Source organism: Choristoneura fumiferana, chromosome 3 (genome assembly GCF_025370935.1).
Source record: "Choristoneura fumiferana chromosome 3, NRCan_CFum_1, whole genome shotgun sequence".
Classification (NCBI taxonomy): domain Eukaryota; kingdom Metazoa; phylum Arthropoda; class Insecta; order Lepidoptera; family Tortricidae; genus Choristoneura; species Choristoneura fumiferana.
Genome location: NC_133474.1, coordinates 15,653,010 through 15,665,452, shown reverse-complemented (window position 1 = coordinate 15,665,452; position 12,443 = coordinate 15,653,010). Strand labels below are relative to the sequence as shown.

The 12,443-nt window shown below is 36.3% G+C and overlaps 2 protein-coding genes across 2 annotated transcripts; one reads left to right on the top strand and one right to left on the bottom strand.

The window, feature by feature from the left end:
- Positions 1 to 3,593: 3,593 nt before the first annotated feature.
- LOC141426732 (mitochondrial import inner membrane translocase subunit Tim21) lies at positions 3,594 to 6,814 on the top strand. Its single transcript, XM_074085863.1, has 3 exons — positions 3,594 to 4,308; positions 4,388 to 4,570; positions 6,571 to 6,814. Exons 1-3 carry the CDS (start codon positions 3,964 to 3,966, stop codon positions 6,724 to 6,726), a joined length of 684 nt encoding a protein of 227 aa, XP_073941964.1. The 5' UTR covers positions 3,594 to 3,963; the 3' UTR covers positions 6,727 to 6,814.
- A 47-nt stretch (positions 6,815 to 6,861) lies between these two features.
- On the bottom strand, positions 6,862 to 9,247 carry LOC141426731 (transmembrane protein 231). The gene is made up of 5 exons (XM_074085862.1): positions 8,969 to 9,247; positions 8,739 to 8,890; positions 8,323 to 8,451; positions 7,708 to 7,936; positions 6,862 to 7,237 (listed from the first exon to the last, which is right to left on the bottom strand). Exons 1-5 carry the CDS (start codon positions 9,105 to 9,107, stop codon positions 6,981 to 6,983), a joined length of 906 nt encoding a protein of 301 aa, XP_073941963.1. The 5' UTR covers positions 9,108 to 9,247; the 3' UTR covers positions 6,862 to 6,980.
- Between the last annotated feature and the right edge of the window lie 3,196 nt (positions 9,248 to 12,443).

Here is a 12,443-nt window from a genome sequence, read left to right as displayed (position 1 = left end):
AGCGAGTCAGTGTGAGTAAGCGTGACGGCGATCACGAGCGAGGCGAGCCGCTCGATCCAGTCGGAGTTAGTAACTCCGGAGTCAATAAGATTTGAAAGGAGTCATTAAGGGATTCGGATCCGCTTGAGGATCTGACTCTTTTGAATCTTCAGATCCGGATTTACCCACCTCTAGTTGAGTGCGGGTTTTCTCATGCGTTCTCCTCCCGTTTTGGTCAAGTTGTAGTTCCATGAGTAGCCATCCTCCTCTGTTTAACAATACAATACTCTATTTGCGGTAGTGTTTAGTGCGAGTGATATTCCACTGACTTCCAATATGGCAAAATTCAAGTGTTGTGTTATTGATTGTAATTCAACAAGTGCCACTCACAAACTATTTTGCATGCCCAAAAACGACTATTTACATAATCTTTGGATGTCGTTGCTAGTACCGACTAGCTCTTATTTGCTGGCTTTAACCAAGAGTCAACTGTTGTTGAAAAGCGTATGTGAAAGACATTTTGACCATACTCAGTTCGATCGAATGGGTGCGCGGATTCGATATTCGTATCCTTGCCTGTTCACGGAAAAGGAAATGGTTCATGGTGTATGTACCACTCTCGTCTAAGGGTAAGCTTTTCTAACCTTTGCAATAATAGCTCCATGTTCAAAATTTTATTCAAATATAAATTTAATGGAAAGAGACCCTTTAATGAATAAATGATTAAAAACACTTGGTCGTTTTATTTCATAACTTATACGAGTATGAATAAAAATTAAACTAGTACAAGACATCCGTAACTCCCATTTATCGTAGAGCGCATCACTAGCATTGACTGGAAACTATCGATAATGATTATATCGACCTGTGGAAAGCCCTACGACTGTCAAACAAGTGCCACAGACTGTAAAATTTAACAGCGCTACAACGTCAATAATAGGAAACAACAATAATTGACTGTCTTAGTGTCTTATTTGTAGAGCTACATATTAGTAATCTGTGGATATGTCAGATTGCGGCCATTGCGGGTCCGAATCGAATGAGGGCTATCGTTTTTTGTCTCACTAGATGGCGTTGCGTGAGGTTTTTAAGTATGGGTTTCAAAGTCTGTTATTACGGGCGTGAAAACAAAGTTTAGATTAAAATCATATTTAATACACCTTAAAACCGTACCATAAAAATATCGAGCATGCCACAGTGTTGCATAGTCCCCGTTTTTTTCGGAAATAAGGGAGGACAAAGGTTTCCGAAAGACAAAACTGTCTCAAAACACTTCATTGCAGCAATTCATTGCCCCGGAACGCATATTTGCCATAATTAAATTCAGATATTGCAAAATATTCACAAAATTATTCTAATTATAAATAAACCCGCGTAGCTCACCCAAAAACTATGAGATTTGACATTTCGGAGACCTCACGCCTCACGTTACACTAGCGCCTCTAGTGGCGAATTCATTCGCGATAGCCCTCATTCCCTAGTCTGAACCGCGCGTATATTGTGACGAATTCTTATCCTCACTGAATAATCCATACTAATATTATAAATGCGAAAGTAACTCTGTCTGTCTGTCTGTCTGTCTGTCTGTCTGTCTGTTACGCTTTCACGCCTAAACCGCTGAACCGATTTTGATGAAATTTGGTACAGAGATAGAATAGACCTTGGGAAAGAACATAGGCTATTTTTTATCGCGAAATAAAGGCTTTAAAGGGTTTAAATAGGGGGTGAAAGTTTATAAGGTGGAAGTTCGTCGCTGTCGAAGATAAAACCATGAATCTTTGCATTTAGGCACTTCATCCATACTATCCATATCCATACTATCCATACTATCCATACTAATATTATAAATGCGAAAGTAACTGTCTGTCTGTCTGTCTGTTACGCTTTCACGCCTAAACCGCTGAACCGATTTTGATGAAATTTGGTACAGAGATAGAATAGACCTTGGGAAAGAACATAGGCTATCTTTATCGCGAAATAAAGGCTTTAAGGGGTTGAAATAGGGGGTGAAAGTTTATAAGGTGGAAGTTCGTCGCTGTCGAAGATAAAACCATGAAACTTTGCATTTCGGCACTTAATAAGAAATAAATCTAAAATTTGTTTGAGCTTTTGTTAAAATTCGATCTGTTAGGTGAAATAGGGGATGAAAGTTTATATGGAAGGTCGTCATTATGAATCTTTATTAAACTTGCCATTTCGGCACGTGATAAGAAGTAAATAGATATTTTTTCGCGCGTTTTTTAAACTCTTCCTTTGAGGGTGTGAAATAGGGGATGAAAGTTTATATGGAAGATCATCATTGTTGAAGATATGTCGATGAATCTCTATGAAACTTGGCATTTGGGCACGTGATAAGAGATAAATAGATATTTATTCGCGCGGTTTTTTTTTAATTCTTCCTGTGAGGGGGTGAAATAGGGGATGAAAGTTTATATGGAAGATCGTCATTGTCGAAGATAAATCGATGGTTCTTTATGAAACTTGGCATTTCGGCACGTGAAACGGCACGCACGCACGGCACGTTTTTGAAAATTTTACCTGTGAGGTGATGTTAGCAGAGGGGATGATAGCAGGGGGATGATGCAGTGTTAGCAACAGTCAGACATGAAAAATTTATAATTTTCAGATTTTTATTTTTTTATTGTGCTACTATAAGAGCTCTTTATGCAAAATTCCAAGTTTCCAGGATAGCCCGTAGTACCCTATTACTTTTTCTGTTAAGCGATTTACATGGAAACACCTTTTTAATGACTGTAGCTTTTGATTGCCTTGACTTAGAAGTTTGATTTTTTCACAGCTTTCGGGACTATTGACCTGAGTTTAGGTTTCAATTTCAACTAAATACCGATACTCGCGCGTTTACGAGATAAAGGGTCTTGACCGACAGACGGACGGACGGACAGCAAAGTGATCCTATAAGGGTTCCATTTTTTCCTTTTGAGCTACGGAACCCTAAAAAGCATTTTTTTCCGGCGCTTTAAAATTTTTACCTATTTATTACTTGAAAATATGGGGATGAAATTTCTTAAGGAATTCCAAACAAATACTATGAGTATATTTATCGGAAATATGTATAGCTATGCTTAGTAAAAATGCCGTCTTAATTATAATCCTACCCTCCTAACTTACAATAAAGGACGTAAGGTGTCAAGAGTCCACTATGAAGAATTAAGTACTCCTTTTGTGTTGGCAGGGTAGAATACACGTCGTATTGTTAAAATGTGGCTTCCCGCAAAATATTTATGTTTTACTAAAGAACATGGATGGATTATAGCAATGTTTTTAAGTAGATTATTTTCAGTAAAACGTAGAAGTTTCTATGTGCTATTATTGGCAAAATAGGTATCCTAAATAAATAAAATACTTCCCAAAGTTACTATTCCACGCGGACGAAGTCGCGGGCAAAAGCTAGTCTTGTAGTGAATAAAGTACAACTTGGACCTTCTACGTCATCTTTTTGAAAGTGAAATGAAGAGCATTGCTTATTTTTTATGTAATAAATTCATTTTAGTATATAAAAATTAAATAACTACAGGAAACGACTTAGAAAGCATTTATCTCGAAATAGTTTTCGATTTACTATACATTGTAAAAAAATAGACAGTCCCAATTTACCATTAAGATATGACAAAAATTAGACGTTCACTCCCAAAAACACTGATTAATTTTATTAAGTATTAATTTATCTCTCGTGTCACTCACTCTCTATTAAACCACAAAAATACCACCGCAACTATTAATAAGGCAACTATTATCATTATCATCCATTTAGGTATCATTTTGGCGGGATGAATTTGCATCCTCATCCCACGCTTATCAATAATAATAAAAAAGTTTTAAGTCACTGACACTCACTGTCATCAACTGTCATGTCACTATTTTTATTTTTAGCCTTGATAAAAATAAATACCTAGTTATTTAATAAATAAAATAAAATCAGGTGAATTGGCCAGTCATCTAATTTTTGTGAACTTGCAAATAAATATGTCTATAATTTCGAAATTACTTCCAACATTACGCATCAGCAAAACTGTGGAATTCGTCCCCTTAGTTCCTTTCGCTCTTCAAACCAAGTTTACGAATAGTCGCTGCTATTCGACAGAAAATAAACATAGTTTAGCTAAGAGCCAAGATCGGTCTGACGTATCAACTGATGTCCGACCTCTTGGAGAGAAGATTAAAGAAACAACTAAAACTGTGTCATACACCGGAATCATTTTGCTTGGTGTTGGTGTCACCGGCGTTATCTTTTTCTACGTCTTCAGAGAATTGTTTTCAAGCAACAGCGCAAATAGTATCTACTCAGTAGCTCTCGAGAAATGTAAAAATGTAAGATTTTTTCACACAAATATGGCCTGAGTATTGTGTATTGTATTGTATTTAATTTATAATGTGTTAATTTTTTCAGGATCCCAGAGTAGAAGATGCATTAGGTGCCCCTATAAAAGGCTATGGGGAGGAGACCACCAGACGGCGCCGTACGCACGTCAGTCATGCTGTTTATGTAAAGGATGGTGTGAAATACATGAGGATGAGGTTCTATATAAAAGGCATAAGAAACAAAGCTGTTGTGGAACTAGACATGAAACAGGTATGTACCTATACTTAAAGAAGATGAATGGCATGAGGCAATTTACAGCAACTTACTTAGGGGCTGTTTCACCATCCATTGATTAGTGTTAACCAACGGTTAAATGTGATGCCCTCTCCGTCTATTCAAACAAAACAAATAGAGACGGCATCACACCTAACCGCCAGTTAACGTTAACACTAATCAATGGATGGTGAAACAGCCCCTTAGTCTCTAAGTGCAACTTGTATTTTGGGTCCTAAGAAACAGAAAAAAAAGTAGAAAAACCTAAATACATAGAAAAAGACATACATATGAAAAAAACATATTAAATCCATGACAACAGGTGTTTGCTTGGGTGCTGTTTAATTAACCTATAACTTTCAAGTATTATAGTTAGAAATGTGCATGTTATAACATTATAATAATGTGTAACACTGACTAGTTGTGGAGCACAATTCTAGCAGAGAAGCATGGTAAATTAGTGTACTTCATTTACATCCGACTTGAGTACAGACATTCATATCCATCACAACTGTCACTACTATAGAAAGAAATGGAATATAGATGTAGTGAAAAATGTTTTTACACAGGCCAACTAAAAATCAATCTTAAGTCAATGCCATAAAGACTTAGACATGGAAAAACTTATCACTTTAATTATAACTAATCATCAGTGTTTTAATCGCACAGTAAGATGTTAGCGAGCCATGAAGTCGACATTAGCAATAAAATCAACTCGTATTCATACTCATACTCATTCATTTATTTCAGTAGTGATTTTAATTTTATAATCAAGGACAAGAATGTTACTCATGAGCAAAAATATTGCATCACTTCCCATATAAAGTTGTATGAAAAGTGATGCGGTAGTTTTGCTCGTGAATATATTGGGTGACATCTATTTGGCATACTTTTTGTATAAAAATACTACCACCCACTAGTTACTAATTTCCAGAGAAGTAGATTGGATTAGGTTAGTAATCTTAGATAATAAAAACTTATTTAATAATCATAGTTAGGCATAGGCAAAGTTACAATAAGTATGCAAAAGTAACTTTCTGCGTAACTAATTTATGCATAAGTAATTTTCTGCCTAAAGCTGCGCTATATAGGCATTTTAGAATTAAATAAATGAGTGAATATGAGTATGAATAGGAGTTGGATTTTATTGCTAATGCCAACTCCATGGCTTGCCAACATCTTACTGTGTGATGAAAACTGAGATGCCTAATTATATCATCTAACATATGTATATTGTATTTCGATCCAATTTATGAAAAGTGTAAACAAAGACGCCATTTATCCAACCACAGACATTTAATGATGTGAAAACCTAGAACCTATTGCAAAATAATTAACCTGTTCAGTAAATCGATTAATAAACAGTCTTTGGATCAAAGTATTTTTGTCCATTTTATTATTTTCAATACTTGATTTCATTCCAAAGACTGTTTATTCAATTATAAAAGCAGTAACTGTTTTTTAATTTTAAGGAAGGTAAATAAAAATCACTTATTCGTCCGCGCATTAATTGATTTTTAAAATGTCAAATTAACACCATTTCTATGCTAGTCTATGCTACTACGGATTATACACATGTTTCAATCAAGAAATAATGTCAGATTTTGACAAAGATTTTTTAAATCAAAAATAAATATTGAAATCAAGTGAATTTTGGTGAAAAAAATGATTAGACATCTAGTTAAAAGACACAAATTATAGATAAAATGTGTTATTGATTCGATCCAGTGAGTGTTTATACAAGAATTTTGATGTAATCGGTTTGTTTACACTTTTAATAAATTGGATAGGCATAAACTGTGGTGTTACAATAAATGAAGTGAATTTGAATTTCTTTTGACAAATGACTGTCTCAGTGGGATTGTAACTCTGGGACCTCTGTAGCTTCTTAGTCAAGATTACTAAGGGGCTACCTGGTTTTTTAGGTTTGTGTATTCTGTGTGAATTATGCATGATTTTCCAAAGCTTCTTACTTTTAACATATATTATTGTTTCAGAATGAATACGGAAATTATGAATGCCGGTATTTGTTGGTCCAGTTGGATGATTTTAGTGGCAAAACTTTTATCATTGAAGATAACAGAGCTGACCTTGATAAGAATAAGACAGACCAGTTTAGTGGCCAATTCCCCACCCTGACCTTAACTCAGTGAACTAAACAGTCATGTATATTGAAATCAATTAAATAAGTAGCATGTAAATACACAAATTGTTATAGATATAAATTGTTAAACAAAATTATTATTTTTTTTTTTAACATTTCACACTTAAAAATAACAAAACACATCTTATTCTAATTTATTTTAATTATTTTGTGACCAGAAGCAGTATTTGGATAAAACCTTAACAGTCTTTGGGAATTTGTCATTATCTCTAAAAAAGACATAAATTACTCAAGTTGTTAATATTAACTTCTTTTCCAAGTGACCACTTCCCATGCCATCAGTAGGCGATTGTTGAACACAAACTTCTTAATTTTATTAAATATCCAGTAAAATACAGCAACAATGGATAGATACTGTGGCCATGCCCACTTGAGCTCTTGCAGCAGACTTGGTTTATAAAGAACTTCTGTTTCAGGGACCCTTAGTCTAATATTCATATGCATTGTACCTGTATGACTGTTTTGGCTTCTTGAATGTAAAGTTTGTGTCATCACAATAGCTGAAAAACATTAACTATATTTATAGCAATATTCATGGTATGCAGTAAGTTTTAGATAGGTAGGCAGTGAAGTAGATAGTAGCTTAATTAGGAATAAAAAGCAAGATTACTTAACAGCTACTTGCTAGTGTATGGACAGCATGTCACTAGGATTATTTAGGTCCTGTTAACTTTTGGCCTTGTGTGACTTTGTTACACATTTTGTCTGGATTTTTAACTTGATAGAAAAATATTACATAAATATATTGTTTTCAAGTAAAAACCAGCCTTTTGTCAGAACTTCAAAATCTAATAATAGTAACCCTACATGGCATTGATTGTAGTTGATTTTTGACCATACCATACTTTCTATATTAGAAATACATAATTATAAAACATAAGGGCATAAGTCTCTATAACCCACCATAACATAAATATAGTGGCAACACTACTCAGGTTTTAGCACATGAAATTTTCACAGCAAAATTTACCTTCTCTAATGAAGTAGTCTCTTATAATGGCATCTACAGCATTCTCTTGTCTGTCTTTCAACTGATTAAACAAGGAATGGTTGTACTTTGTATCAATATTGTTAACCATACAGGGCAAATGAATAGTCTGATACAATCTTAAGTCCCCATAGTAAATAAGTCCTGAAGATGGTAATGAAAATTCTTTTGATATCACGGCTAAGCCTTGCATATGAAGAGGACACACCATCTGAAAAAAAAACAATGTTTAAGAAAATTTACACATATAAATAAAAAAAACTTAACTTTTTTTAATATTGTCAGTTAAACTTGGTGACCGAGTCTTTAGGGTATTACCACATAAATTGATAATTGAAATGATCCTTAACCAATCACCAAACAGTGCTTGATAAAACAAAACAATCTATTCATAGTAACTGCCTCTGTAGTCTGCTACTGCTGCTCCAAGTATTTTGATTGTCATTCTGTCATTATAATCTGTCTGTTTTATAGCATCAGTTGATGACTGATTGATTGGCATGATAGCATCTACAAACTCAATTACAATACATTATCAATGTTTGCAGATCAGTTATCATATTCACAAAAATTCTTTATGATATCACAGACACTTACTTTTAATTGGAAGTCCAGTCCCAAAATTAATAGCACTGATGCTATGGTTCTGCCGGGGGGCAAGTTAAGCTTAAGTTTGAATTCTAATATGTCATAATTTCCATCCCTATTGCTGTCATATTCTTCCACCTAGAACAAAAAACTAATGTTTAATAAGTATGTTTACTACCTGATGTGTATTGTTTAGTTGTGGTAGCTCAAATGCATTGCTCAATTGCCTTTCATGCAAAGGGTTGAATGAAAAAACTGCTGCAGTGCATTGTATCTCTTTAAGCTTTATTAACTGATTTGAAAGAAAATTAAGCAAGTTATCCAAAGACTATCTGTGTCTGTGTGTGTTTTATTGAGGTAATGACTGACACGTTATTAGGAAGAGAACAATAATAACATTTAGGCTGGACTACACCATTATTTACCAAAATTTCAGCACAGTTCTCTTCATGATCATAATTGTCATTTCCACACACTATTGGCTGGCTGGGATCATCAGTTTCAGCGACCAACAAGTAGTCGTATGTAAAATGCACCACAGGTTGTTCAAAATAAGTATGCGACTTCAACCAAAACCCTAAAACATAACACATAACAAGTTGAATTCTATACCACCGCAAATATTGATTTTCGTGGAAATTTTAAGGGCAAGTACCTCTACTCCCATAAGCTAATACGAACGGCAAAATAACGTTCAACGCCGTAAGTAAAAGTGTGAAAAACATTGCTTTCGATAAGAAATAACACTTGTACTGAATTTCAACATTATAACTAAACAATTTGTATAGACTCATCGTGCTATGGTAATTGTAGCTGCTTTGATATAAGTACAGTTTATTTAAAGCTGCATTATATTATCTAAATTTTCACAAGACCGACTTATTGATTAAAATAATTAAAACTATTGGAGTCACACAGTCGGGCAACCTCAGCGGGCAACCAATGTTATGACAGTTCTTCTGTCAACTAATAATCGTTACGTGATCGTTACTTAGCAACGAGTGTTGCTTGCTTATGGTATAAATTAGTATTTAGGCCGCGGCCACATGAATTCGCTCGACGCTCGTTTACATTTCCAGTGTCAAATCTGGTCACGTGACATAGCGATAAAGCTGAAAATGTTGAGCTTTATCGCTGGAAAAAAAACTCTTCAATTTCGACAAAAACACTGTTAGTTTTTTTTTCATTCACTCCAATTTCTTTTATGTACCACTGCCGCGACTGCTATACCAAATGAGATTAAGTCCAAGGCCAAGATCATTCCTGCAAGAAGCCATCTTGTCGACGCGGCGACTTGCCGCTACTTTTTTGAGTCATGGGAAATTCAAAATCACCTTCAAAATGGGGTCACGTGACCAGATTTATCGCTGCAATCGAGCGACGAGCGACTGCATGTGGCCGCACCTTTAAGTTGTTTTCTATTATCGTGACTCGCCTACGCGCACTCCGCGATATAGGTGCGATTCTGTAAGTATCAAAACACCCCACGCCGGCGTGGGTTAACTCACTAGGGCTATGATCACCGCCGCATGCACGCTCGCAGTTTCGCTTGAACTAGTCGCGCCGCGTAACGCTACGTGTAGCTGTGTGATTTTCGTGAAACTGGTTCACGATGAGAGTGCAAAAAAATATTAAACCTAAAATTAACCTCGCGATTTTATGATTGGTGAGGATATTAGAATATCTATCATGAAATAGCGTGGTGTTTCGATTTTTGAGATGAGGAGTAGGTAAATATTTAAATTGTACAGTTTGAGCGCTGAAACAGTATATGTATAGCCACACTAAACAGTATGGAAACTCCGTGTGGAAACTACATCTGGGGGCACGGGAGTGCCCCCGCCAAGACGAGCCAAGCGAAGCGTAAGGGCACTACCTACCTTTTCTCGAAGCGCTTCGTCGTATTTTTGAACCTTCTTAACTTGGGTTCGGATTATACCAGATAAACAAAATTTTCGGGATATGATGTCAGTGGTTGACTTATTAAAACTATAAAGTTTCAATTGCATAGCTCTTATACTTTAGATTTTATTGATATCTAAAATACCCCGATTTCGTCACTGACTCACTGATGATCATCAATATTTTTAAGGTTCTTCCTGAAGTCCTAGAAAGCTGAAATTTGGTATGTAAGCTAGTAATAGTAAGTATACAAACAAAGAGAAAATCTTAAAACTTGAAACTTTTACCCCCCCAACCCCTTAAACTAGGGGGTGAAAGTTTGTATGAGACTTCCGCAAATTTTGATGCTAGAGGTCTGAAAATTGATATAGGGGTCCTTGTTATCCTTGTTATAAATAATAAGATATGTATTTCAGGATTTTTAGTAAATCATCCCTTACCCTTTAAATTAAGGAATGATTTGTTTCGGTTTTCCCATACAAACTTTATTTCATGCTTGAGATCTGAAAATTATACAAGAACATTCTTCTTACAAATTGAAATACAAATTAAAACATAACTTACAAAAAGAAATGAAATCCCACAAAAACATTTCATGTTAAATGTTGCCAAGACGAGACCATGTAGCTCGCACTGTCAAAAAGTTATCAGATCTCTTGTAGAGCCAAGTTTTTAACCCCACGTGCCCAGCTCTAAATCTATACCTAAGCCCTAATTTTACACTAAAGTTGCGACGAAATACTACAGCAGTAGCTCGTAGCGAGTAGTTCGTAGCGCGTAGCAGCGTTTTCCCGCTATTAATTAATATCGTAGGCGTGCAAACCGTGGACTAAACAGGCGAGTCGGCCGCACGAACCTTTTGCAATTCGTCATATGGGCTTGAACTTAAAAATCTACATTTCCGCACGGAAAGAGTTTAAAAGATGGAATAGATTGGAAGTTGAGTCACAAGAACCAGAAGACTTATATACCTAGGTACCTTATCTCTTAAAAATCATTTTTTGAATTTTACAATTTCAATGCTTTTCTGCTTGTAATGTGGGTTAAATTATCAACTAGAATTTATTTAACACCATATAGGTACATAAGTATGTGAAGGTAGGTGCTATTTGCCGTGTCAGTGTGCTCCGGGTGTAGAATGAAAAGTATACCTAACCCTTCTTCGGGCAGTCTGGTAATGAGACAAAAGGTTTAACAGAATCTAACGCATGTAGGTAGAATATCCAGTTACCACCTTTTGTTAAGAAAACAATACCTCTCTAACTGGGTTCATCAGAGTTAAAAGTAATTAGGTAGGTATCTAACCTAATCATTATCATCAATCAGCCGTAGGACGGACGTCCACAGTTGGAAATAGACCTCCCCCATTAAACTAAGTTGGCCAATGGTAGGACCTTGTGCAAGGTCCGCCCGGATTGCTACCACCATCTTGCTCGCTAATCCTGCTGTGAAGCAGCAATGCTTGCACTGTTGTGTTTCGGCGTGGAGAGTAAGACAGCCGGTGAAATTACTGGCACTTGAGGTATCCCGCATTAGACCTCTAGGTTGGCAACGCATCTGTAATCCCCCTGGTGTTGCAGGTGTCTATGGGCAGTAGTGATCTCTTACCATCAGGAGACCCACTTGCTCGTTTGCCATCCAGTCGAATAAAAAAAAAGTAGCTTAAACTTCGAATTCATCTCCCATATTGTAAACAATGCCTAATCATCCCATCATCGTCCCAGCCTATAGAGGTTCGTCCCACTGCTCGCCACAGGCCTCCTCTCGGAATGAGAGGGCTTGGGTCGTAGTTCCCACGCGGGCCCATTGCGTATTGGGAACTTCACACACGCCATTGAATTGCTTCGCAGGTAGGTTTCCTCGCGATGTTATCCTTCACCGTAAAGCTCGTGGTAAATTTCAAAATGTAATTTCCGCTTATGAATTCCGAAAAACCAGAGAGGCCATAGGTCAAACCACTCGGTAACCACGGCTCCTAATACCTAATATCTAATAATAATAAATGGGTGAAGTAGATTAGGTATCGGTATACCACACACACACTTACACCCGTTCGCCCGCACGCGCTCTTGCTCGCAACTTTTTAGGGTTCCGGAGCCAAAATGGCAAAAACGGAACCCTTATAGTTACGCCATGTCTGTCTGTCTGTCGGTCTGTCCGTCTGTCCGCGGCTTTGCTCAGGGACTATCAATGCTACAAAGCTGTAATTTAGCTGTAAACAATGCCGA

Excerpts from the sequence above, each read along its gene's own strand:
- LOC141426731 (XM_074085862.1), bottom strand. The coding sequence starts at position 9,107 with ATGAGTCTATACAAATTGTTTAGTTATAATGTTGAAATTCAGTACAAG. Across the intron at positions 7,937-8,322 it reads GACTGGACTTCCAATTAAAA|ATGGTGTGTCCTCTTCATAT; the intron begins GTAAGTGTCTGT and ends TTTTTTTTTCAG. Across the intron at positions 7,238-7,707 it reads AGACTACTTCATTAGAGAAG|CTATTGTGATGACACAAACT; the intron begins GTAAATTTTGCT and ends AATGTTTTTCAG.
- LOC141426732 (XM_074085863.1), top strand. The coding sequence starts at position 3,964 with ATGTCTATAATTTCGAAATTACTTCCAACATTACGCATCAGCAAAACT. Across the intron at positions 4,309-4,387 it reads CTCTCGAGAAATGTAAAAAT|GATCCCAGAGTAGAAGATGC; the intron begins GTAAGATTTTTT and ends TAATTTTTTCAG. Across the intron at positions 4,571-6,570 it reads TGGAACTAGACATGAAACAG|AATGAATACGGAAATTATGA; the intron begins GTATGTACCTAT and ends TTATTGTTTCAG.